This window comes from Manacus vitellinus, unplaced genomic scaffold, assembly GCF_001715985.3.
Source record: "Manacus vitellinus isolate BGI_N305 unplaced genomic scaffold, ASM171598v3 scaffold_45_pilon, whole genome shotgun sequence".
Classification (NCBI taxonomy): Eukaryota; Metazoa; Chordata; class Aves; order Passeriformes; family Pipridae; genus Manacus; species Manacus vitellinus.
In genome coordinates, this window is record NW_021940571.1 from 1,479,068 (window position 1) to 1,502,984 (window position 23,917).

Genomic DNA, 23,917 nt, shown 5'->3' on the forward strand with positions numbered 1-23,917 from the left:
AGTGTTCCTCTTTTAGTGAACTTTTACTTGGAAAAGGGAAAAAGGCAGCCCTGGTTAAGGAGAAATAAATACAATAACTTTGACTTCAGTGACCCTTGTTTCCTGGCTGGAGCTCCAGCAGCATCTCATCACAACTTGTTGCTTCTGCCCCTGGACTTGCAGGAACTCAGCAGGAAAGAAGGGGATCCTGGAATATTGCAGTGTATTTTCCATCAATACCCTTCTAATCAATTATAATTTCTTAAAGGGTCCTGTTTGTAGAGGAGCCACATAACCAGTGTGGGTGGGCAGTATTTGGGTTGTAGCTGATCTATGATGAGAATACAGGAATAATTTGAAGCTCTTGTTTGAAAAGATGTGTTGCACTTGAAATAGTCCTGATATCTCTGAAACAAGATTGAACAGGGCCAGATGAATGAATTAATGAGTGTAAACTTCTTACTACTCTCTTTAAGTAGGGTTTTTTGGGGGAAGTCTGTCTGTTTCCTATGTCATTTATGCTTTCTTTAGGTGGGATATTGGGAAGGAATTCCTCCCTGTGAGGGTAGTGAGAGGCTGGAATGGATTTCCTAGAGAAGCTGTGGCTGCCCCATCCCTGGAATTGTCCAAGGCCGTGTTGGATGGGGCTTGGAGCAACCTGGGATAGTTTATGGAAGTGTCTGTGCAGGGAAAAGTGTGTACTGCAGGGAAGGTCCAAAGCCCCCGGTGAAAGGTTGTCCCTGTCCAAGCTGTGTCACCTGTGGAATTCCAGGATACCCCTGTAGGACACAGCCACAGGGCTCAGCTGCACAAATTGTCCCAGGATCCACTTCTGGCACCTCTTTTCCCGTGGGAGCTCCAGGATGTGCAGGGTCTCACTTGTCCCTGTGCCTGCAGCTCATCCAGGATGGATCCAGCGCTCCTGGAGCTCCTCCAGGATGTGCCTGGATGCCACAGGTCTTGTCCTGTCCTAGGAAATGGCCATGGCACGTGGTTCTTTGCTCCTGGAGACACAAAATTGAGATTTACATCATATATTTCCCAAGTTTCATGTGCTGCTTAATCCAGTTGTGTGTCCCAAGGGGGAGGAAAGCTGATGGCAAAATAAAAGATGTTAAAAAAATGGACAATATATAAGTTGAAATGTGATGTTGTGGCTCATAATGATCCACATCAGAAATGTTGTTTATACTCTTTGTTTCTCAGGTCTCTTTTATTAATCTCCCTGTGATCTGTGAACCTTTAACTCAAAATCTCTGGGTTGCAGTTTCATTTTCCAGGCAGTTCTGCTCATTTTGAGTTTCAGGTTCACATTCATTTGCAGGTTGTTCTATCAGTGTATCCTTGAAGAGCTTTATTTTACTGTTCAATAACTGTTAGTGCCTTGGAGCTCTGGAAATCTTTTACTACAAGGGGAAAAAATTGACTGCACAAGATGGTGTGTTGATATGAATTGACATTCCTTTGTGAGATTGTCACTTAAAGTTGTGGTTCCTTAAATGAGATAAACTAGTCTCCAAAGTCCTACCTCTCTTTGCCAAAATCTGTGTGGAATAACTTCAGTTATTCAGTGTGGAATCTGTGGTAAAATAACTTAATTTAAGAAAGTACTTCTCTTGCACAGCAGCTTAGGAGGATTCCTAAAATTTTGCTGGTTTAGGTGGACGGAGATTTGCTGGTTCAATCTGAGTATTTAAAAACCTTTAAAAAGGACCAAGTTCTGAAGTGCTGGAAACAGAATCTGTTGAGAAGCAAAGTAAATAAATAGAGGGATTTGCAGCAGCAAAGCTTGGGAATGGCTGATTTGTAGGCTGATAGCTTGGAGTTGTGTGCCAAGGAGCCGTCTGGGATCCACAGGGATTTGGCTCCATTGGATTGAGTTTATGGAGCTGCTGTTTATTGTGGCAGTGGGTGAACTCTCATGAGCATCAAAACAAATCCAGGTGCTTAAGGGATTGTCTTGTATTTTGCATTGAGCTGTTGGGGAAAATATGGGAATTCTTGAGGTCGATGCCAAGTCCAGAATTTGGTGTTTTTCCAGTAGGATGTTCCTTTGCCTCCTGACTCATTCTTGCTGCAGCTTCCTCACCCTGGCTCCAGGGCTCTGATAATCCTTAGGAGGAGTTTCAGTCCTCCTGGATGGTGAATTCCTCCCTTGTGCTGTTCCCAGCCTCTCCCTGTGGATCAGGAGCTGCTGCATCGGGGGCAAAAAAAGTGCGAGAAAAGGGAAAGTTTGGATGGAGAAAATGAACCAGTTTGGCCTGTCCGTGCTGGAAACTGGAGGATGAGGGAAGGGAACGGAGCTGGGGAAGGGTCTGGAGCACCAGGAGGGGCTGAGGGAGCTGGGGGGGCTCAGCTGTGTATGTGTATATATACATATAGATGTGTATGAGAACCAAAGTACTGCAGACAGGAGACGTTCTCCCAGTTGTGCCGTTTGTCTCCCGCAGCTGAAGATGGGCCGCCGCTCCTCGGACACGGAGGAGGAGAGCAGGAGCAGGAGGAAGAAGAAGCACCGCAGACGTTCCTCCTCCAGCAGCTCCTCGGACAGCAGGACCTACGGCCGGAAGAAATCGGGAAGGAAATCCAGGTCCAGGTCGCGCTCCCGGGATCTCCAGTCCTGGTCCCACTACGAGAAAAGGTGCGTTTGGAGGAATTCGGCGTTGCTGATTTTTACAATCTGAGCTCTTCCGTGTCGTGGCAGGAGCTGGAAGTGTTTGAGTCGAGTTTTCTCTGATTTCTTGGTGAAATGTTTTCATTTTGAGCAAGCTTAGAAAGCAAACCCAGCCCCCTGACCAGAAAAACCCAAACCACCTTTGCACTGCAGGAGTACTAAAGCAGGGAATTTGGAGTACTAAAGGGAACTTCCTCACTAAAACAGGTAAAACCCAGCCACGTAAAATAACTTTCTTTTTTTGTCCAGCAGGGACACCTTCCACTAGCCCGGGTTGCTCCAAGCCCTGTCCAACCTGGCCTTGGACACTTCCAGGGATGGGGCAGCCACAGCTTCTCTGGGCAACCTGTGCCAGGGCCTCCCACCCTCACAGCCAACAATTCCTTCCCAGTATCCCATCTCACCCTGCCCTCTGGCAGTAGGAACCCATTCCCTGTGTCCTGTCCCTCCATCCCTTGTCCCAAGTCCCTCTCCAGCTCTCCTGGAACCCCTTCAGGCCCTGCAAGGGGCTCTCAGGTCTCCCTGGAGCCTTCTCTTCTCCTGGTGAACATCCCCAGCTCTCCCAGCCTGGCTCCAGAGGGGCTCCAGCCCTTGGAGCATTTCCATGGTCCCATCCTGATTGTCTCAGCCTGACTTGTGGTCAGTGTAGTAAGTGAAGCTGGAAACCCCTCCTTGTGTCTGGCTGCCCTGTGAATATATTGGGAACTGCTCCTGACAGCCCTTCCTGGAGCTGGTAGAAGAGGGAAGAGGAGGAGTGTCTCAGTTGGGAGGAGTGTCTCAGTTGTTCATCTCCACCCCGTTCCCTGTGCTCCTTCCCAGCCTCTCCATGCCCTGAGGGCACACGGTGGGATGCCAAGGGCTGCCATCCCTGGGCTGCCATCCCAGCCCTGTGTTCCTGCCACGAGCTCTGATCCCGTTAGTCCAGGGCAGGCATGGCCATCTCCCACAGACACCAGGGCTCCGAGGGGGATTAGGGGCTGGACGGGGACCAGTGACTGAAATTGGGTCCAGAAAAGACCAAAGGGTCTGTTTTTAGGGTCTGGCTGGAGCCTTGGCTGTGCCAAGGGACATTTTGGGACATTTGCTCCTGGCAGTTTTGCACGCTGGGTCCTGCTGGATTTATCCCTGACCCTGAGGGATAAATGAAAAGCAACAGTTTCTAAGATTCCTGTTCCTCATCCAGCAGGAATACTACATTCCTTTACCAGGTGAATACCTGTTCTTTAGCAGTTAACCTGTTTGTCTCTTCCAGTTTTCCAGCTCCTGCAGCCCCTTTCCCTTGTGCTGGATAATCACATATCACACTGGATAATCACATATCACTCCTGAATTACAGGAGGGTTTCTGTGGTGTTATATTTTGATATTAATCAAACAATCAAAAATATGGAGGTTCTCATTAGTATTTTAATTGTTGCTTAGTTAACTATTAGGGAGATGGAGAGGAAATCTTAAAATTAAGACCTGAAAGATATCCCCATTCCCAGTTTTGGGGTTAGTTGGTGTAATTTAGTATCTGTTCTTTTAGTTTTCTCCTTTGTGTATAAGAATTTATTCTTTGAATAAAGGAAACTGGGTGGGAGGTGCAAAGGAAGACACCCCTGTGACTCCTGATTGAACTCAGGAGGAAACTCCCCAGCTCAGATGGAATAAATTAACACTGATTAGTTGATTATTAAGAGCACTATGAGGAGAGCAGTCCAGGCTCTCGTGGCCTGGGCTGTGTGTTTGGGAGTATCAGCTCTTTGAGGCAGCACTGCCCATGTGAACGGGAGTCCCTTGTTCCAGAGGAATAGTGGGATTTGAGGCTTCTGGGGCACAGTCCAAACCCTACAGGTTGGTACCTCGTTTTGAAGTCATTTTCAGGGGTTTTGTGCCCATTCCTTTGGGTTTTGAGGGGCAGTGACCCACCCAGAGCCTGGTTGTGTTGCAGGCGCAGGCACAGATCCAGCAGCAGCTCTTCCTACGGCTCCAGGAGGAAGCGCAGCCGGAGCCGATCCAGGGGCAGAGGCAAATCCTACAGATCCCAAAGATCCAGGTCAAAAAGTAGAACCAGAAGGTAAGACTCTTCCCTAGGGAAAAAAAAAATAGTGTGTTCACTGTAACAACATGAATTTAAAATCTCCTGATTACCGAGCTGGAATATACCAGAAATAAAGGATACGGGTGTTCCTGCAAACTCCATTCCCCTTGGAGCTTCTCCTGATTTGAAATCCCTCTGGAGTGCTTTTCATCCAATAAATCTTTCAGTTACACTGGTGAAACAATTTGGAGAGAAGTTATTTATTTTGCATCTGACCAAGTGCAAAAAAGCATGAATAAAGTCACTTGTTTTCACAGAATCATCTTAAAATTCCTTGTGGATTTTTTTTTGGTTACTGGTTTCCATAATTCTCAACACTGGCTCCCTGAATATCAGAATAAACTTATTTTCTCATCTGTATTTCCCCTTGGAAAAAGATGAGTATTTAGTTATGCAGTTTTTTATTAATATTTAAGATATCTACAGTGCTGGATTTTGTCTTAAATTGCTTTGTGACAAATGAATGTTTTCAATAATAACCACAATTCCAGTATTTAAATCTGGCTCAGAAGTTACAAATTGTGCTATGAAATTTGCTTTACTTTTTTAATTAGAAGCAGCTCAATTTGTGTATACTTTTCAATTAAGAAGTTTGGTAACCTGAGTTGAACCAGAATTACTGTTAGCATTTTCGTTTGGTTTTAAATTAATTGAGTGTATCAGGCAGATCAGAGCTGTTTTGGTGTGTATTTACAAATCTTCAGCCAAGTAATTTTGTGTCCCTGCACTAAGAATTTATTAAACCTGTTATTTATATATATTTGTCTATATACCAAACAGTAGAATTGTTGCTTCTAAATTTTGATAAATTGTTATTGAAAGATGAGAATATTCCACTTCCTCTTATTTGTATTCTGCCCTGAGTTTTTCCCAGCTGTTCATTACAGTAGTTGCCTGAACACTTATTGCTGCACTGCCTTTGTAGTAGAAATTTGGTTATTTAAACTGCCTGATGTGTCTCTGAGAATCCTCAGCATTGGAGCTGGACACCCCAGATAAGCTGCTGGGCTGCCTGTGGAAATATTCCTGGGAATATCCACCTCTTCTGTTAAGAAAATCAGTTTTAAGCCACTGAAAAGTGCAAAGGATGAGGTGAAAACGAAGGTTTTTCAGCCTGTCACGTTCTCAGCGTTAGGAAATGTGATAAACTGATTTAAAAAGGGTTTTTATTGTAATAATACAAAATTGCAGCTTTCATTAGCAATAGCCTAATGGTCTCTTTTCCAAGGGGTTTGATGATTTTAATCATCATTACAATATATGGAAATTAAGCACCTAAAAACATGACAAATATTGGGTATAAAATATTTTATGTGTAAAATATTGCAGCTTTGCAGCCCTATAGAGGGTAGGGCTGCATGTTGCTTTAAATGCATTTCCTGTTCACAGACGTGATTCTTCAGGGAGAATATTTATAAATAACATCCTAAATGATACCAGAAGAGTCTAAAAGCTTAGAACTAAACCCAACAGGACACATTAAGCCCTTTATTGTCTTTTTTTCCCTGAGTCTGCTGCAATGTTACCCTGAGAAGCCGTGGATTAATCTGATTTTTTGGAGCAGAGTTAAATCCTTGCTGCTACCCCAGGCCTGTGTTTACCCTGCTCGTGGTGTTGAGGCAGTTGCAGTGATGCCAAATAATCTCCTTTTCTGCCTCAAAATCACTCAGTCCAAGGGCTGACCAGCTTTCCACAGAGGACTCAGGACTTCAGGATTCTTCAGGCTGGAAAAGGGGTCATGGGGGAAAGAGGGAATGTGATGGAGTGGTATAAAAAAATCAAGATAAGAGCAAAAATGATGGGAAAAGATGATGAAGGATTGAGGGTTTCCTGCCTCCTCCCGTGTCTGACCTGGGGCAGGTGTGGAGGGAGGGAAGTCAGGTGGGGGCAGGTCCTGGGAAATAAGAGATGGATCTTAGGGATAAAGGAATTAAGCTGTGGAGGTTGTGGATACCACAAGTGGAATTAAAAAAGAAATCAGACAAGGAAAATCCACTCAAATGTAAAGATGCAGAGACAGTCTGTCTCAGGAAATGTAGGAATTTGTACTGCTGAAATGGAATTTTCATGAATTCCAGCTGGAATTCCTCATTTTCTTTGCCTGGGGTGGGACAACTTCTTTTCATGTGACTTTTACAGGTAGATACTGAAGGAAACACCTGTAAATAACTGATAAAAGTAACTCAGGCAGCACCTTGAGTTCCTGCAGTGAGCAGTGTGGCACCCACTGGAATATTGCTGTGGATCCCCAACTTGTGCATTGCCCGGGGAGGGAGGGAAAGCTCCTGCCCCACAGGAGAGCAGCAGTTTGGGCTGCAGCAGGAAAGGGAAGATCATCTCTGTGCCCCCTGGGTTTGTAACATTCCCCTTGTACCTTCCCAGTGTTATCACCTTTAGGTCATTTTAAATTTAATTTTATTCATGATGGGTCTGACCTTAGAAAACAAGCTTCTTATTGGGAGTTAAGATCCATCACGTGGTGTCTTTAAATCCCTGGAATTGTTTTTGGTGTCAGTCATGCAGGTGGCACAAATTCTGTATCCTGTAATGTCTTTTCCCTCCACAGTCCCCTGTCAAATTAAGATTTAAGTTGATTTTTCAAGGTAATGAAGGTGTTGTTGAAAGTCTATGTGGCTGCAATGCATTTTTTTAAAATAACTTTAATAATAAAGTGATTTTTTTTTAGCTTTAATAGGTGTTTTATTTGAGTGAATGATCTATAGATCTCCAACAGTGTAAACCACTGAAATATATCCAATTTTAATTGGGACAGTTGGATTTTTATAATGACACATTCAAAAAGATTTTAAGTAGGTTTTATTTGTAACCTAAACCCATATTTTTGTACTTTATTTGAGAAGAAAACCTGTGCATTTATAACTATTTTATTTTAGAAACAGTTTATAGGGTCAAAAAAGTGGGGCTTCCTGGTGATGCTTGTGCTGCATTTGAGAAGATAAGGGAACTTGTGCATTTATAACTATTTTATTTGGTACGTGTTTTTTTTGAGTCAAAAAAAAAAAGGGTCTTCCTGGTAATGTTTGTGCCATATTTGAGAAGAAAACTTGTGCATTTATAAGTATTTTGTTTTAGAAGCCGTTTTTATAGTCAGAACCAGTGGGGCTTCCTGGTGATGTTTGCACTTGATTCGAGAGGAGGAGAAAACTTCTGCATTTGTAGCTCTGTTATTTGGGACGCGGTTTTTAGAGTCGTAAAAATGGGGCTTCTTGGTAACGTCTGTGCTTTGTTTGAGAAGAAAACCTGTGCATTTGTAAGTATTTTGTTTTAGAAGCAGGTTGTTTTTTTTTTTTTTAGGGTGGAAAAAAGCGGGGCTTCCTGGTAATGCCATAAATTCCGAGCTGTCCTGCAGCGAGGCAGCGCGATGCAAATGCGACTTAATAAGATCACAAACTGAATTTGGGCGAAACGAGCGAGATTTTACATTAAATTAGGAATTTTTAAAACCGATTTAGTTTGTTTTACTGAGCATTTGCTTAATAACATTTCGCCTCCTCGCAGTCTTTTTTATTTTAAAGCCAATAATTCGCCCGTGGAAGCGCCGGCACAGCCCGGGCGGGGAAATTGGAAGCAACAGCTCCCTCTCTGCATCCACCCGGCGAGGGGAAGGAATATTTGAGCTCCACAGGAATTTAATAAATCATCCCATTTCCTAATTTGATCATATTAGATGCTGATGTGGAAGGAGCATTGCGAATAGCAGCTCCTCATTAATATACATCAGGCTGGGGAAGGGGGGGAGCGGGAGGTGCCGGTGCAGGGATGTCACAGCTCCCCTTCCCGACTTTCCTAAGTGGAACAGGTTGATGTGATCCCGGGTGTGATTTGTCACTGTCTTGCTAAAATGGTTTGGGTCGAGTTATGGAGTCCAGAGAGCTGGTGGCTGATAAATCAAACGGGGATTGAGTGGACAGGAGGCAGTGATTGATACTGTGACAGGATATGAGGACAGGAATCTCCATCCGAGCACGCACGATATTGAATATGAGGAGGAAAATGGCCCTGGAGTATGGATATTATTCAAGGAAATGAGAATAATAATATCAGCTGGAAATTATTGCTGGCTGAAGATTAGGAGAGTTCTTATTAGAATATTGTGCTTCTGTGGGATGGGGAAGCTCAGCCCTCGTGTAATTCCCGGGTGGATGGAGCCGGGTTAATATTTTTGGAGTTTTCACTGTGATTGTTCTTGCAAGTTAATCATATATATATATATATATGTAATCATATAGAAAATACTCTGCATCAGAGCTCATAGCACAAATCTTCTAATTCACCGAGCTTTAAATAGAATTAACCCCCAAATGTTACCCTGTATTCCTTGATTTCCTACAATCCTGTGATTACAGAGTATCCCACTGTAATTGCCTTTAAATATGCAAGTTTGCTTTATTGTCTGCCAAGTGCTTTTGGCTTTTTGCTTTATGTTAAACACCAGGCTGCTGCTTTGTAATACCTTTAATGCAGTTCAGCTTAAAAACTGACCCAAACTCCCCAAGTACATCTACAGATAGTGAAGGAGAGGAAATTTTAAGTGTAAAATAACGTGCCTGTAGCCCTGCTGCCTTTGGAGTGTCGCTGAAGGAGCTGTTTGATCAGTGTACAGGGCTTTTTTTTCCCCAGTGTGTGTGTGTGGATGCACATTTACATCTTATTTCTTAACCATCCTTCCAGCCTAATTAATTTAATATTGAAATGCGTGCAGTTGTTGCAGTCCAGGGGCAGGGACCTGCTTCTTTGGGGTGGCTTTGGAATAAACTTGGTTTTGAGCTGGAAAAGCAGCTTGTGGAGTGAAGCTGCCACTACCCAGCAATGTAAACTAGAATTAACTGAGGCTCAACCCTCACAGCTTGGCAGAATTCTTTGTGTTTAGCAGTTAGAATTTGTACTATTTAAGAATAATGCAGGGGGAAAGGGGCCATTAAATAAATCGTAGTAAAATCCCACCGACTTCCCCTTTGGTCTTTGAGAATTTCCTTTTTTAATATCTTCTTATCCATTGCTATTATGTATTTTAGTGAAGGGTCAGTATTGCACAGTGAAATGTTAACACTTTTTAAAGATATTATCATTGAGTGCTTTTGTATTTGTGTTACTTGAAATGGGTCTCTCTTCAGTTAATCTCTCTTTTCTCCATACATCATATTATTTTAGAGGGGTATTAATGTGTCAGAGTCTTTCCAAATTAAAACCTGATTTATCAGCTGATAAAAACTGTTGGATCAAGACACAATCTATGCTAAATTGTATTCAAAATACAGGTTTTACTTACAGGCTGTAATGGGATGGCTCAATCTAATTGTGTAAAATTAGAAGACTGATCTTAAGGATGTTGTGAAGAAAGACTAAATTTCAGTCTGATGCAGATGTCTGGTTTGAAGTTGATTAAAACTGATTAAAGTTGTTTCAGATAAGAGCAGAGGTCCTGCTGTGGGACTGAGTGTCAGCACAGGTGATGTTCCAGGAGAAGGGAAGGCTTCTGGCCTGACCAGCCCACAACCATCACACAGGGTGGGTTTGTTTGTCTGCTGGGGAGGAGATGGAAGGGAAAGTTGAGGAACAGCAGCAGAACTGAGGGGGAGCAGCAGGACTGGGACAGGGACTGGAACAGGGACTGGGACAAACACGGCCCTTTCTCTGCTGGAAGAAACAAGAACTGACCAGACAACTGCAAAGAATGAGGTTGGGCACACGTAGAGAAGCTCTTAAGACTCTTAATCTGTAAAAAGACTTTGAAAATACCTCTTTTGGAAATGGATCCAAGAATTTTCCAAGGAGAAGCAGACAGGAGTCCTATCAAAAATCAAACAATGCTATTTAATCAGCATATTGCTTTGGAAATTCCAACCCAAGCCATTCCATGCTTCTAGGATTGCTTTTTTTTTTTTTTTTTGGCCTGGTTGTAGCTACTGGAGCCTCTATTCCTTTAAAGTATTGATCTGCTCCTTAGGATATTTTTTGCTCCTGTCCTTGCTACACAAATGAACACATTCATGTACAACCAGCTGTACAGACCCACATGATTATGCAAGGAATCAGTGTAAATATTACATATTTGTCTCTCTTCTTACTGGTGGGAAAGTTGGAAGCCTCTGGTCCATTAGAACATATATTTAATTTATATTAATATATATTTAATTAAGATACTGTAGCATTTCTCCCATGAAACTTCAAATAAAGTGAAATTCAGATCGCTGAGTTTGCTCATGTGATCTTTAGTTTTTCTGTGGTTGGTAACATCAGACCATGTTTTTCCCCCATTATGTCAAAACCTGCAGTTTTATTTAGGCTCCTGTTGAGTTCCAGCTTGTCTCACCAACAGTCTCTAAAAATCCGGTTTTTAATTGCAATAATGGACTTTTTCCAAGCAGAAGTGAGCACTTTGTGTCCCTGGCTGTCCTGGGAAGCCATGGAGGTGAAGCACTGAAGATGTCCTGGAGCACCAGCCCCCCCCAGGAGCACATTCCCAGCCCTAATTGACCGCTTGGGGAAATCAAACTTCCCAAGGCAGTGCCGAGGGCCCTCCAGTTCTCACTGAGGGCACAGAGCTGCCAGGGACAGGGCCTTTGATGCCTTTCACTGGGATAAAACAAAAACCAGCCTTAAAAAAGCTGTGAATGCATAAGTGCTGTTCATTTAGGCTGAGCCTCGAGCCTCATTACACAGAAACTTGGTTTCTGAGCGGTCCAGGTGTTGTGGGCACAGAAGATGTTTGGAGTTGAGCTGCTTATTTTTGTAAACCCTCTCATTTCTCCCTTTGGGAAAGGTGGATGTGCAGGTTGGTTTGTTTGAACGCTTCAGTTTTCTGTTTGGGAAAGGCACTCAAGAATGTGATCCCTTAGTGGAGGATTGGTTTTGATTTCAACATCTCTCCGTTCTGAACCATCGTGTATTTTAACTGTTTTCTTTAATCCTCTTTTTCTTTGCTCCCAAAGCTCTGGCCATGAAATAGAATCTGTTTTCTTGCTGCAGAGCTCGTGTTTCTGGAGCAGCTCTGCAAACCAATACAGAGCAGATGTGTTGGGATGCTTTGGGAATCTTAGACCTTCACTCTCTGCTGGGTGAATTGTTGCTCTTCCCAGAGATGGTTTCTAGGAGTGAAAGAGTGAAATCAGAGTGAATTGAAGGAGTTAAATCAAAATATGAGCATCAATTTATTGATGTTATTGATATGAGATTAATATATAAACTATATTATAGTTTATTAAGTGTATTAAAATATATGTCATAATGTACCATAATGTATATTATGTACAATGCATAATATTAATACACAACTAATATAAAAATATTATTAATATAGTTATGTTGTCACATAACTATTATTTACTTATATGTACATATTATATTTATACTATTATCAGTATTATTGATATATAAAAATAATAGAATTTAGTAGTAACAATTTACTATTTCCTCTATTCCTATCTTTCATTCTTTTTAATTCTAATAACACATGGCAGTAACAGAATCTAGTTCAAGATGCTGGCAAAAAAACTGTGTTTCTGCTGCAAAAAGTGGTTAACACTATTTTTTTCTGTGGGACTCATCAGAATGTAAAGAACCTGAGCAAGAGAAACAGTTGTGCTGTAGAAGAAGAACACAAGGAGCTGTCAATCCCATGTGTTCCAAGAAATCAGCCTGGATGTTGTTGGATGTGGTGAAGTCCATCCCTGAGGTTGTGGGTGCTGGAGTGAGGTGATGTCACAGCCCTAAAGCAGCTTTGGGGGGGTGATCCAGGAAGGGCCTGGAGTGATGGAAGGGAATGGCTTTAAACTGGAAAAGAGTGGGTTTAGGTGGGATATTGGGAAGAAATTCCTGCCTGTGAGGGGCTGGAATGGATTTCCCAGAGAAGCTGTGGCTGCCCCATCCCTGGAAGTATCCAAGGCCAGCTTGGACGGGGCTTGGAGCAACCTGGGCTAGGGGAAGGTGTCCCTGCCCATGGCAGGGGTGGCACTGGATGAGCTTTCAATTCCCTTCCCACCCAACCCATCCTGTGATTCCATGGTTCTCTATAAACCACCACCTGTGCCCTGGAGTTCTTTGCTCCCTTTGGTCCAGGATTTCAGCCTTTGCTCCGTAGCAGGACCTGGCTGTGTGTGAGCAGGACAGTCCCTGCTGCACTCAGGGCTTTTGGTACCTTTCAAACAAATTTTATCCCAGAAAAATCAATTGTCCTTCAAGATCCAGGTGGGCAGCTTCTAATTTTGGTGGTATCATGGCCAGAGTGAGCTTTGGGAGCGGGTTCATGCCAGATAAAGCTGAATAAAATTGAGTTACTGTGGCTCTTCCCTGACTGTCCCTTTCATCTTTTAGTGCTGGTTCTCCCACATCTGAACTTTGAGATGCTTGGAGTTTTCCATTTTCCAAGGGAAGGCACTGAGTCTCCCAAAAATCCAAAAACCAGAACATGGAGAGCTGATAAGGCTTCATCTGGTCCTAATCCAGGTTTATTGGCATCAAACTTTGGCAAAGCTGCACTTGACTTCAGTGATTCCAGATTTTACTGAGGTGTGATGTTACAGGAAGAAAAGGTTATCAAAAAAAAATGGAGATAATTTCAGGCACATGTAGAGTTTTTGTCCTTTTGCTATTAAAATAGGGTTTGAGTAACTATGTGAGCAAAAAAAAATGATGCTAAATAAGTGATCACATTAGGAAAAATATGAAAACTTGTATTTGTTTGCACTGGAGAGAGATTTATTTAACTATAATGTGTATGTAAAACAATTAAAATCTAGGAGAAGGTGGGAATTTAACATCTATACCGTAATTTTAAGCTTAACTAACATATTTTGGTTGCATTCCTGTAGATTTTTTTTAATACAGAATTTTTAAGTTTTCTGCAAATATTTATATGCAAACCTCCAAAGTCCTTTGAAACATATGCTTTCAATCTGGAGTCAATTATCCATAAATATTCCTTTAAGAGAGTCTCCAGTTGTGGCTTTCATTGGGTCGTATCATCTCCTAGTAATGCAAAGTGAAAATCTCTAAATGAATTGAAAGGTTTAGATTATGCTCAGATGAAATAATGATTTAAATTTTTGTTGTAGTTCTGTGCCGCTGATTTATCTCCTGGAAGTGAAGGCAAGGGCAGTAGTATGGTTTTATTATTTTAAATTATTCATATACTCTTAGATATCTATTTTTCTTCTCTAGTTTTTGCTTCTCCTCTGTGAAAACATGCAGGGATGAGCTGCATTGTGATAGAATTTAAATTAATCTGTGGCATAGTGCTGAAAATCTGTTCCCAGTCCATATCAAAAAGATTTGCTAAAAGTTTGCCTGTTAAAGCTCTGAGCTTCTTGATTGGAGAATGGGGAAAAAAACCCGAGAAACCCCTTTTCCTATTTTTCTCCTATATAGTCTTCTTGAAGTTCTTCCAAATTAGATTTTAAATGCCAATTAGGAGGTTGAATATACTAAAATAAAAGCAAATACAACCAAAATGGCCTCACCTTATGGCTAGTTAGGCTTCCTCTCTCAAAAGCGGCACCTTTGCTCTGAGCGTGGCTTTGAGAGAGATATCCAGCCTAATGAACACATTAATTAGAACCATAACTATTTATAAGATAATTAGAAACGAAGCCCGGTAAACTGGGCCTTTTTCCTGCAATTAATGGAGGATTAATTACTGGAGGTAATGAAGTGGATTTTTTTTCAGTGCGGGGAGGTGAAGTACAGAGATGTGCGAGGCTTTGTGAGCGCCGCATAATTATCGCGGGGCCGTTTGAGCGGGGCCCGGCTGAGAGCGCTAATCAGCGCCGTCGCATCATTATGGATGCACTTAAAAAGCCTCCCCACCAAAATCACTGCCTAATTATTTCTAATTGGCAGGAGTCTGTGTAGTCATTGAGCTGTTTGTAGCCATTTTAAGGTTCATTTAACTATCCTCGGGGCCATGTGATAGATATGGGGGGGGGGGGGGAAAAAAGCCGCCGCTCCGCGCCCGGCCTCGGCTGGCGCCGTTAATCAGGTTTGGTGGGCTCGGGTTTGAAATGCATTTGCTCATGCAGAGGTCAAAACCCGAAGTAGTCCAAGCAAAGTTTGGCTTTTTGAAGCCACTTGACTGCATTCATTAGCAATTAGTAAAATAATTGTGTCTGTCGCTATATTTGGATTTCCACGCGACTCGGGGCTCTTTCATCACCGGCCCTTCTTGTGGCATATTAGCTTCCCTGGAAAGCAAATATTCTTCCAACAGACCCTTTTAGCAACTTCAGTGCGGTGGCATATGTTCAGATCCACTCCTTTCTTCACTCATTTGTTCCCTTAAACAGCGCCCAACATTTCAACGCGAGCGTCTCGTTTGCTCCCGATTGATTCCCCACTGGAAGTTTCTACCCAAAGACAACATTTTGGGGCTTTTAAGGGTGTCTCCGAGGAATTAGTCATGAAGCATTAAGAGAGTAGTCAAATCTGTGACGTTTCCCTGAGTTTGGCAGTTAGGAGCATCTATTTCCGAGATGTTGACAGCTCTGGATATCCAAGGAAGCTGCGTAAGAATCCCGGTTGTCTAAAAACTCCTCCTTGGGTTGGGGCACTGCCACCGTCAATAATGTTGTGCCCATCATTCCAAAATGCCCCTTTTGGAGATGCTGTAATTAGGGTGGAGTTGCTTTATCTCCTGCTGTCAGATTTAACGTGACATCCCATTAGGAAAGTGTCTGGGAAAGTTCTCCGGGAGCGTGTTGGCCTGGTGGGCGTAATCAGGACCATGTGGGGGGTGTTGTGAGCCTACACGAGCCACTCACACAGCTCAAGAGGACACTGCTGAGCAAATTGGAGGCTAATAAAATACAGGGCAGCCTGGCTGTTTTTGCCACAAAAAAATGTGGTTCTGGTAATTTAATATTAATACAGAACCTGAACAGTTATTCTTTAAACTTATGGTTAAAGCGTGAGGTTGATTGAAAATAGTTACTCAGTAAAAACCAACAAAAGTGTCATTTATTAGTGAAATGTAAGCCCAAAGAAGAGATATTAGTCCAAATAAGAGAATGGCAATATCCTGATTGCCTGTGGTTAATCAGCCCACCCTTATGTTAAATTATAACAGGAAAGTGCCAGGCAGGGCTTGAGCTCTTTGTGCTCTTGGCAGCATCAAGGAGAATCCAAAAGAGAACTTTAGGCCCAAGGACTTGGAGTTGGATTAGTAGCAGGAACCAATAGGTGTGAAGGAGAAAGAAAGCTGGGGAGACATGAAAAATTCATACCAGTGAACCAAGTGTCTGCTCATGGTGTCACCGTGGGCAAGGGGGACATCAGGGACTCCTGGAGAGGCACTGGGAGGTGCCAGAGGGGTGACAGGCAAGTTTTCCCTGTTTATTGTGTTGTTAATTTAATATATGTTACACCTTTCCATCCTGCAATCTCCTCATGTTCCCGTTCCCTCCCCTCCAACGTCCCCATGGGGGTGTCAAACCTCTGGGAGTCGGGATGGGGCTCTTGGGAAGAGAACTGGGGAAGGCTTGGAGTGACTCACAGGTAGTGGGTTATTTTTGGAATTCCTTTTTGGAAATCATTTGGATAATATTCTCAGTGCTGGAAATAATAGAGTTTCCATTTTAATTCCAGCCTCCAGGTTTGGGAGTGGAGCTGAGTGTGGTACAGGAGTGATGCTGCTCTGTCATTATTTCCTGGGTTTGGGAGGTTCCTTTGTGTTTTAAACAAAAAAAACAAAGCTTGGAAGAAAATTCCATGAGAATCTTTGTTAAACAAAGGCATAGGTATGTAAAAATCACATTCTAATTGCTCTTTTTACCCATTTAAATTGGGACTAACACCAGTTTGTGCTCAGCATCATCAGTTGATCACAACAGTCATAACACATTTTAAAGGGTAATAATCAAGTAGTTCTGTTGCTTTTTTTATTTTTAAACAATCCAGATTTTCTTGTTTCTCTTTCTGGTATGTTTTGTTTTACAGTATTTTATGTAACAATTGCAGGTTCTATAATGAAAATACTAGTGGTTTGGTTTTTTTGAATACTAAGTGAAATTTTCAGAGTTTCTTCCCTCCCTTTCCTTGGAGTTTTTAATTAGCTATTAGAGTTGAGGTTTGGGAGGGACAGAGGAGGGTTAGAGGTGATAACTCCCAGTAAAGCAGATTTTGGGGCTGATAAACCTGGCAGCTCCATATTCCTCATCAGTCTTCGGGAATGAAGCTGTTCAATATTCATTCAGGAGAATATTAAAACCAGGCCAGGCTTCCCTCTATCTGCCTTGTGTTTGGAAAATACAGAATATTACAGCAAGATGCATCTAACCTGCATGTAAATTAGAAAATTATCGTTGCATTTATAGAATGTGCACTGGAAAACAGGAAAATATCCAAACTTATGATGTGTCTTCAAAAGGTTTTGGGTGTACGGTGTGATAGTTTTGCGCTTTTTTTTGTGTGTGTTTTTAAAGCCTTTTTATGGCTGAATTTTCAGAGCCTTGATCCTATAGTCAAGTTACAGCAATTTTCATGAAAGATGTTAAGTTTGTTTTGGTTTTAGCTTGGGAAAAACAAGGTGAGATTCTAAAAGTCTCTCTGTGTTCTTCATACAACTTCTGTGGTGAAAATTATAAGTGGAATACCTCAAACCTCTTTCATCTCCTAAAATTCACACCTGAACTGTTTGGTTATCACTGAATTAATGAAAACAATTGCCACTTTTCTTAATTGTGAACACAGGAATGCTTTGATTTGTTATCAGTCAAGTAAAAGCAGACACACAGCTTTTCATTTACGTGTCATTTTAGGTCATGGTGTGAATCGAGTCAGTCCCAGTGTTCCCAGTCTTCTGCCTTAGGTATTTATTTCTAAGGACAAGCAATGCCTTAATCTTGTCTGTAAGGAGGTTTTTTTTTTTTCTTTTTAAATGGTGCTGTTACTTGAAGAATGAGAAATATTCAGATTTTTCCCCTGTTGTTTCAGTTTTGGGTCCATGCTGGTGGTACCTCCCTGTTTGAGTGCCTCATATAGACACTGATGGTGCTGTCCTGCTCTAGGTTGTTTTTTGGGGGGGTATTTTTGCAGGTTTTAAACATTTTAAACATCTGTTTAGGTAATTCCCCTCAGTCTAATCTCAATCTGTGGATGTAAATATACACAAATATCACAGTGTCCTGAAGCTCAAACCATCACCAGGGCCTCAGTTTGAGGGGTTTTACCACCACAAACCCTAAAATCCTGCTCTTGTCTCAGGCAGAGAGAGGAGCAGCGTTTTCCTGTCACTGATTTGAACCAAGGCACGAGGGAAGTGGAACATTTCAACCTCCAAACCTCTCCTTTCTGCTCCTCAGCATTTCACCACAATATCAGAGGTGTTGTCAAATTTACAACAAATAATTGCCTGGGCAGTGATTCCATCTGGACAATGGATCTGACCCTTTTTCAGGGCTCTGTGATACATCCAGATCCTCCTGTCGTGGCAGATGCAGAGTCACCAGAGAGGAATATTTGGTGTATTTATTTAGAGTCCTCAAAGGAAGCTGGACCTTTGTTTTCCCAAATAGCTTCCAGCTGTATCAAGGATGGAATAACTACTTGTGTGTGTATAAATTCATTACAAAGTCTGATGGATTCATTTGCTAATAGAATTTGTTACTTTATTCCCTCATGAAGAATTCAAGTTTTCCTCCTTTTTTTTTTTTTTTTGAAGGATGTAAAAAAGATGTAAAATGTTTTTCCTACAGGATTATACAACTTAAACTTTCCTGCAGCTCATATTTTTCTGGTTGCTTTTTCTTCAGACTAAGTAGTGGCAGTTCTGGAATTTGGTTGGGAGAGGAAGGAATTTCTTGGTGGCATCTTTGTGTGGCAAATCAACAACTGCTTTGCTCTTGCCTCGTGGTCAAGTAGGTTCAAAACTCTTGGATGAGCAGGAGACAAGTTGGATGTTCCCAACTGATTTGAGCTTTTTTTGTTTTGCTGTCAGATTATTGGAATATATTTACTTCTCTTATCAACCTGAACTTTGGGGTTATATGGAAGTTTATATCTCGTATACCTGCAGATGGATATTGAATACATTTATGTAGGTGTATGTGATTTTTATGCCCTTGAACTCTAGAACTTCCAGACAGCTTTGGATGAAGAAGGACAGGGAATCAGAGGGGTGGCTTTTCACTTAGTTCATTTAATAGCCAGGACAATGTACTATCTTCTGTTTCTTTGTTATTTTATTCCCTGAAGTTTATTACAATTAAATTCCATTCTTTTCTGCTCAGTCATGACATGGTTACAGTAATGCAGTGTGAGAAAAAAAGGCCTGTTTTGGGTCAGACTCTTAAGAACACGTGAGAGAAATTCATGTCATGTGAAACCAGGTGTGTTCTGACAGTGATGGCCCTAATTTGGGGTGAAATGTTAGCAAAGAGAGGCAGTTTGAGTCCTCACACAGATCAGCCCTGGAAATGAACAGTGCAACATGTTTCCCTCACGAGGATGAGGCTGGAGATCCTCAGATCCTTTGGAGCAGTTGTATCCAGGGCAGTTGGTGACTTCTGTGCAAGGTAAATCATGGAATCCCAGACTGGAATCCCATGGTTTGGGTTGGAAGGGACCTTAAAACCCATCTCATTCCACCCCCTGCAGGGACACCTTCCACTAGCCCAGGTTGCTCCAAGCCCTGTCCAACCTGGCCTTGGACACTTCCAGGGATGGGGCAGCCACAGCTTCTCTGGGCAACCTGTGCCAGGGCCTGCCCACCCTCCCAGGAGGAATTTCTGGTTTCTAAAGGAATGCAGTGGGGAGAGAATCCCCTCCTGCCTTCACTGATGGAGTGGAGCAGTTCCCAACTCGAGCAGATTGGTGGGAGCTGTTCTCCCAGCTATTCTCCCATCCCAAATCCCAGCCAGTATTGCCCTTGCTTTGGCCACAGCTGGTCCCACAGTCCTGCCTGTGCATAACAAACCCGTTGAAATATCATGCCTGGAGTTTTCCACGCAGTTCTTGACCTCCTGGGGGTTTTCCAGCTCTTTGGTGGTAACGTGGTCGAGCTGAGCCGGAGTCACGGGCGTTGGCACTGCGTGTGGAGCCTTTCCAAAGGCTCTCTGTAGGACAGTCAAGGTGTTATGGCAGAGGAGGCACCTTCATCTTCCTTGGCAGTCAGGTGAGGTGGCCCAGGAGGTTTGAGTCTGGAGAACTCGATTTGTGACAAACCAACTGCTGGAGAACAAGCAGAACCTCCAGCGGTGCCCCCCCTCAGTTCTCCTCTCCGGCTGCATCCCTGAGCTCTTAGGGCCAACTCTCCAGTAACTGCTGCTTTTCCAAGGGTTTTACCTTCTCCCATGTTTGGCTGTGGAATTCCCAGAATTTAGAGGTGCAGAGTTGTTTGTTGCTGGGCTGAGTTGGTGGCTGTGTCTGCTGAATCCATTTTCTCAGCTCTGCAAACGGGGCTCTTGGTTGTCCCGGGGATTGTATTTACTTCATCCTGCTTTTCCCTGGCACCTGGGATGATATTTTTTAAAATCTTAAATATTCCCTTATTCTGAAATGTGTTTTTTCGCTTACCAACTGTCCAAACTGCTGGATTGAAACAACTTTTTTCCTCTTAGCACCAGTCTCCTTTCAGGCTTAAACTCTGACTCTGCTGCTGCCTAGTTTTGTTTTCACTCTCTTTATATTTAACAATAAATAACCCCCCTCCATATTATCTATATTTAACTCCCTCAACTACATGCATTTTCAAATTGCAGACTAATAATGACCTGACATGTTTTATAGATGTACCATATTCCCATTAAATATATATATAGTATTAATAATTTATCTGCCCTGAACAACTGCAATTGATATTTGAAATTATTTTACCTTTCCAATAACTTGTACATGATATTTTTTTTCCTGGTGGTGAAGTTGAGTTAAACAAGAAACTTTCTCTTAATATGCTTTGAAAGAGAACATGGCATTTTTCTGCAGTTCCTTGTGTGTTTGCACTCTGTCTTTATTACCAAGGTGAATGTCCAGGTTTGATGCAGAGCAGTTGTGTCTCGTTGTTCTGGCCCAGACTTTGGATTTATGGCTCAAGTATTAATTTGTTGGGTTTGTTTGTGGCTATTGAGCCAATAATAATCTAATTAGGATTGTGGCAGGTGAGAGGCACTTAGAAGAATTCCAGGGGAGGACTTGACATGTCAGGAACGTTCATTGCAGTGGGGGTTGCTGTTTGCCAACAAAATACATTATTTTTTCATAAATTGTCCTTCACTGGAAGAGCTCAAAGGGAAGAAAACAAGCACTGTCTTGTTTTTGGCCTCTAACTCCTCTTTCCTTTCAAAAAGCCTCTCGGTGACTCTTTTCCAGTTGTAGGGTTTTGCACAGATTAGATTGGCCCTCTCAGATAAAGTTCAGAGCTTTAGTGCAACATAATTGGGGAAATACTAAACGCCACTGACCTCATTTCCTTCAGAACAATGAAAATTAATAGTTGCACGTTTTATTAGGCTGATATTCCAGATGTAGTGTACATTTAATTAAGTGTAGTTTCCTTTTGCTTATGGTATGTGTCTCTGCTTTCTGTCGCAAATTCTTTCTAGTTTTACAGTTTTCCACATGTTTTCTTTCACCATTTATGATTTTTTTCAAAGCAGAGCTGGGAGGATTTAAATCACTTTAGCATGCAGCAAAACAGTTCCCATTCAAACAATAAACGCCATTTTAAAAAGCCTTTAGATCTTCTGGCACTTCATAAATATAAATGTATAAAAACATTATGCAGTTGTAGTGCCCACCTGCTAATTAAATGCAGATTTCCTCAAACTTGTTTTAAAATCCGCTTATTTGTTTCAACTCTGTCTCTGCTCGGGATACATATGGCCCTTGTGAAACTAATTACGCTTATGGAGCAGCTGGGAAATTTAGTGCAACTAATTTTATCCAATATTTTACATTTTAATTGATTACCTGTGAAGAAATTAGCAAATTAACACTTATTGTGCAGTCGCTGAATGGGCTTTTATGGAGCCTTTCAGTTTTTTACAAGCGACCCAAGTGTGGATGGAGTAAAAGCCCTTTCCTAGGGCTGGGGCTGGGATCGGGGAGCCTGGATTATCCAGGGTGGGAATTTCGGGATCCTGAGCCATGCCAAGCATCTGTGTGTTCTGCGGCTCGGACATGAAAAGCAGATTGGAAAGTAATGGCTTTTCACAGAATTTTGGGAACATATGGGCTTATCTGGATCTAAGGGCTCTTTGAAGATCTTTGAACTTGACTAAATGACTTAACCTTTGGCTTGGTGGGTGGGTGTTGGTGGGTGTCACTTTGGGGGAAGGGGGGGGTCCCTGCTGCAAATTTACTCTCCAGCTTCATTTTTCTTCTTTCTCTCTGGTAGTTCTATAATTTGAACGTTTTGGGACTTGCTGTAATAGGACTAATCGTGATTCTTGTTATTTTTCAACAGTAATAAAATAGGAAATCTTTCTTCTCTGTCAGATCTGTGGACTTTTGTTCTTGTTTAGTGATGAATTAGTGACACAGATGACTCTTTGTAGCTCCATTTGATCAAGTTTTATCTTTATTTCCTGTTCTGTAGATCTTGCAAGATACTTTAATAGGAATTAAAGGGGGGCTTAGAGAAGGGGGGAGAGGGATTTCACAAGGGCATGGAGGGATAGGACAAGGGGGAGTGGAATGGAGCTGAAGGAGGGGAGGTTTAGGTGGGATATTGGGAAGGAATTCCTGGCTATGAGGGTGGGAAGGGCCTGGCACAGGTTGCCCAGAGAAGCTGTGGTTGCCCCTGGATCCCTGGAAGTGTCCAAGGCCAGGTTGGAAAGAACCTCAAAGCCCATCCAGTGCCACCCCTGCCATGGGCAGGGACACTTTCCACTAGCCCAGGTTGCTCCAAGCCCCATCCAGCCTGGCCTTGGACACTTCCAGGGATGGGGCAAAGAACTTTGTACAGTGATGGAAAATCCAGGAAAACTCCTCTTTGGAGGAGTCTGTGGAGCAGAATCCCCCATTTTTGAGAAGCTCCTCACTCATATCCCACCGATAATCACCTGCCTTCCTCACCTGTGTCCCTGGGACAAGGAACACAAACGGTGTCAGGGGCTTCCTGTAAGTGTAAAACCCAAAGGGGAAACAAGGATTTGGGCTCTGGGATAATGGATTTTATGGTGTGAAGGGTTGCACAGGAAACAACAGTGGCAGCTTCTGGAGAGAAAACTGTTTGTCAGTTTGTCAATGCTCCTGTAAGGGCAGCACCACAAGTTTGATGCAATAACTCTGATTTTTCAAAGCTGTTTTCTGTGTATAAATGTCACCTGCCACTAGTTCTACTTAGACATGGGAACCAACAGGAATCTGGGGTTGGAGCATCCTGAGCTGAATTTGTTGTTGTCTGCACCTGCAGAAGGAATATGTGAAATCAGGTTCAGATTTGAGCTGAGAAATTCTCTAACAGTAAATATTTTAGATTCCTCAGTTATTCCTGCTTGGAGGACTAGACCCTTAAGTGAGGAATGGCCTTGCAAAAATTAAAGGTGATTTGTGTTGCTACAGGACTTCTTTTTTTGTTTGTTTTGGGTTTTTTTGCTGTTTTGGACTTTACATCTTACCTTCAGAGTTCTGAGAAATCAGGGTTACCTGGGAATGGTGAATTTGGGGCAGTGCTCTTTGAATCTGTGGTGCCTCATCACAGTGAAACACCATCTTTGTGCCAATCAAAACTTAGATTTAATATCCAGAATCACTTCTTAGGTTGAAAATTCCTCTACCTGAGGGCTAAGAACGAACGGATAAATTTGTGATGACATCCTAAAAACCCATTTTGGGACAGAAAAACTGTTTTCTCTGGTTAATAACACACCAGTCAGGGGTAATTTGATCTGCTGGACGAGTGTTAATGGTGGGACCAATAATTGGGGTTGTGGTGCTGCAAGGTGGCAGCTGCTGAGGGAAACCTGAGCCCAGGTTTGACCTCTGGGCCTGGGCTGGAAAGCTCCTGGCAGGAATAGGGACATTAACCCCCATGTGCTGGACAAATTCCAGGCTCAGGAACAACATTCTGCCCCAATGTAATTTATGGCTTCATCTGGAGGCAGGATTTGCTTTTGCTCAGCCTATTGTTGAGTTTTATTAAGCAGTTGTTGCTTTTGAACTGGAGTGATTTTTTTTTTTTGTGTGTGATTTGGCTTTTAAAGGCCTTGGGAGTTTTGCATTCCAAGAGGT

The 23,917-nt window shown here is 42.5% G+C and overlaps 1 protein-coding gene across 1 annotated transcript in view; it reads left to right on the forward strand.

The window, feature by feature from the left end:
* The first annotated feature begins 2,362 nt into the window (after nt 1-2,362).
* RSRC1 (arginine and serine rich coiled-coil 1) overlaps nt 2,363-23,917 on the forward strand; it is a 103,929-nt gene continuing 82,374 nt past the window's right edge. The window contains exons 1-2 of the mRNA XM_029962331.1: nt 2,363-2,620; nt 4,586-4,711. Of these exons, the coding sequence (XP_029818191.1) occupies nt 2,436-2,620; nt 4,586-4,711 (311 nt within the window). The 5' untranslated portion in view covers nt 2,363-2,435. The remainder of the gene's footprint in view (nt 2,621-4,585; nt 4,712-23,917) is intronic.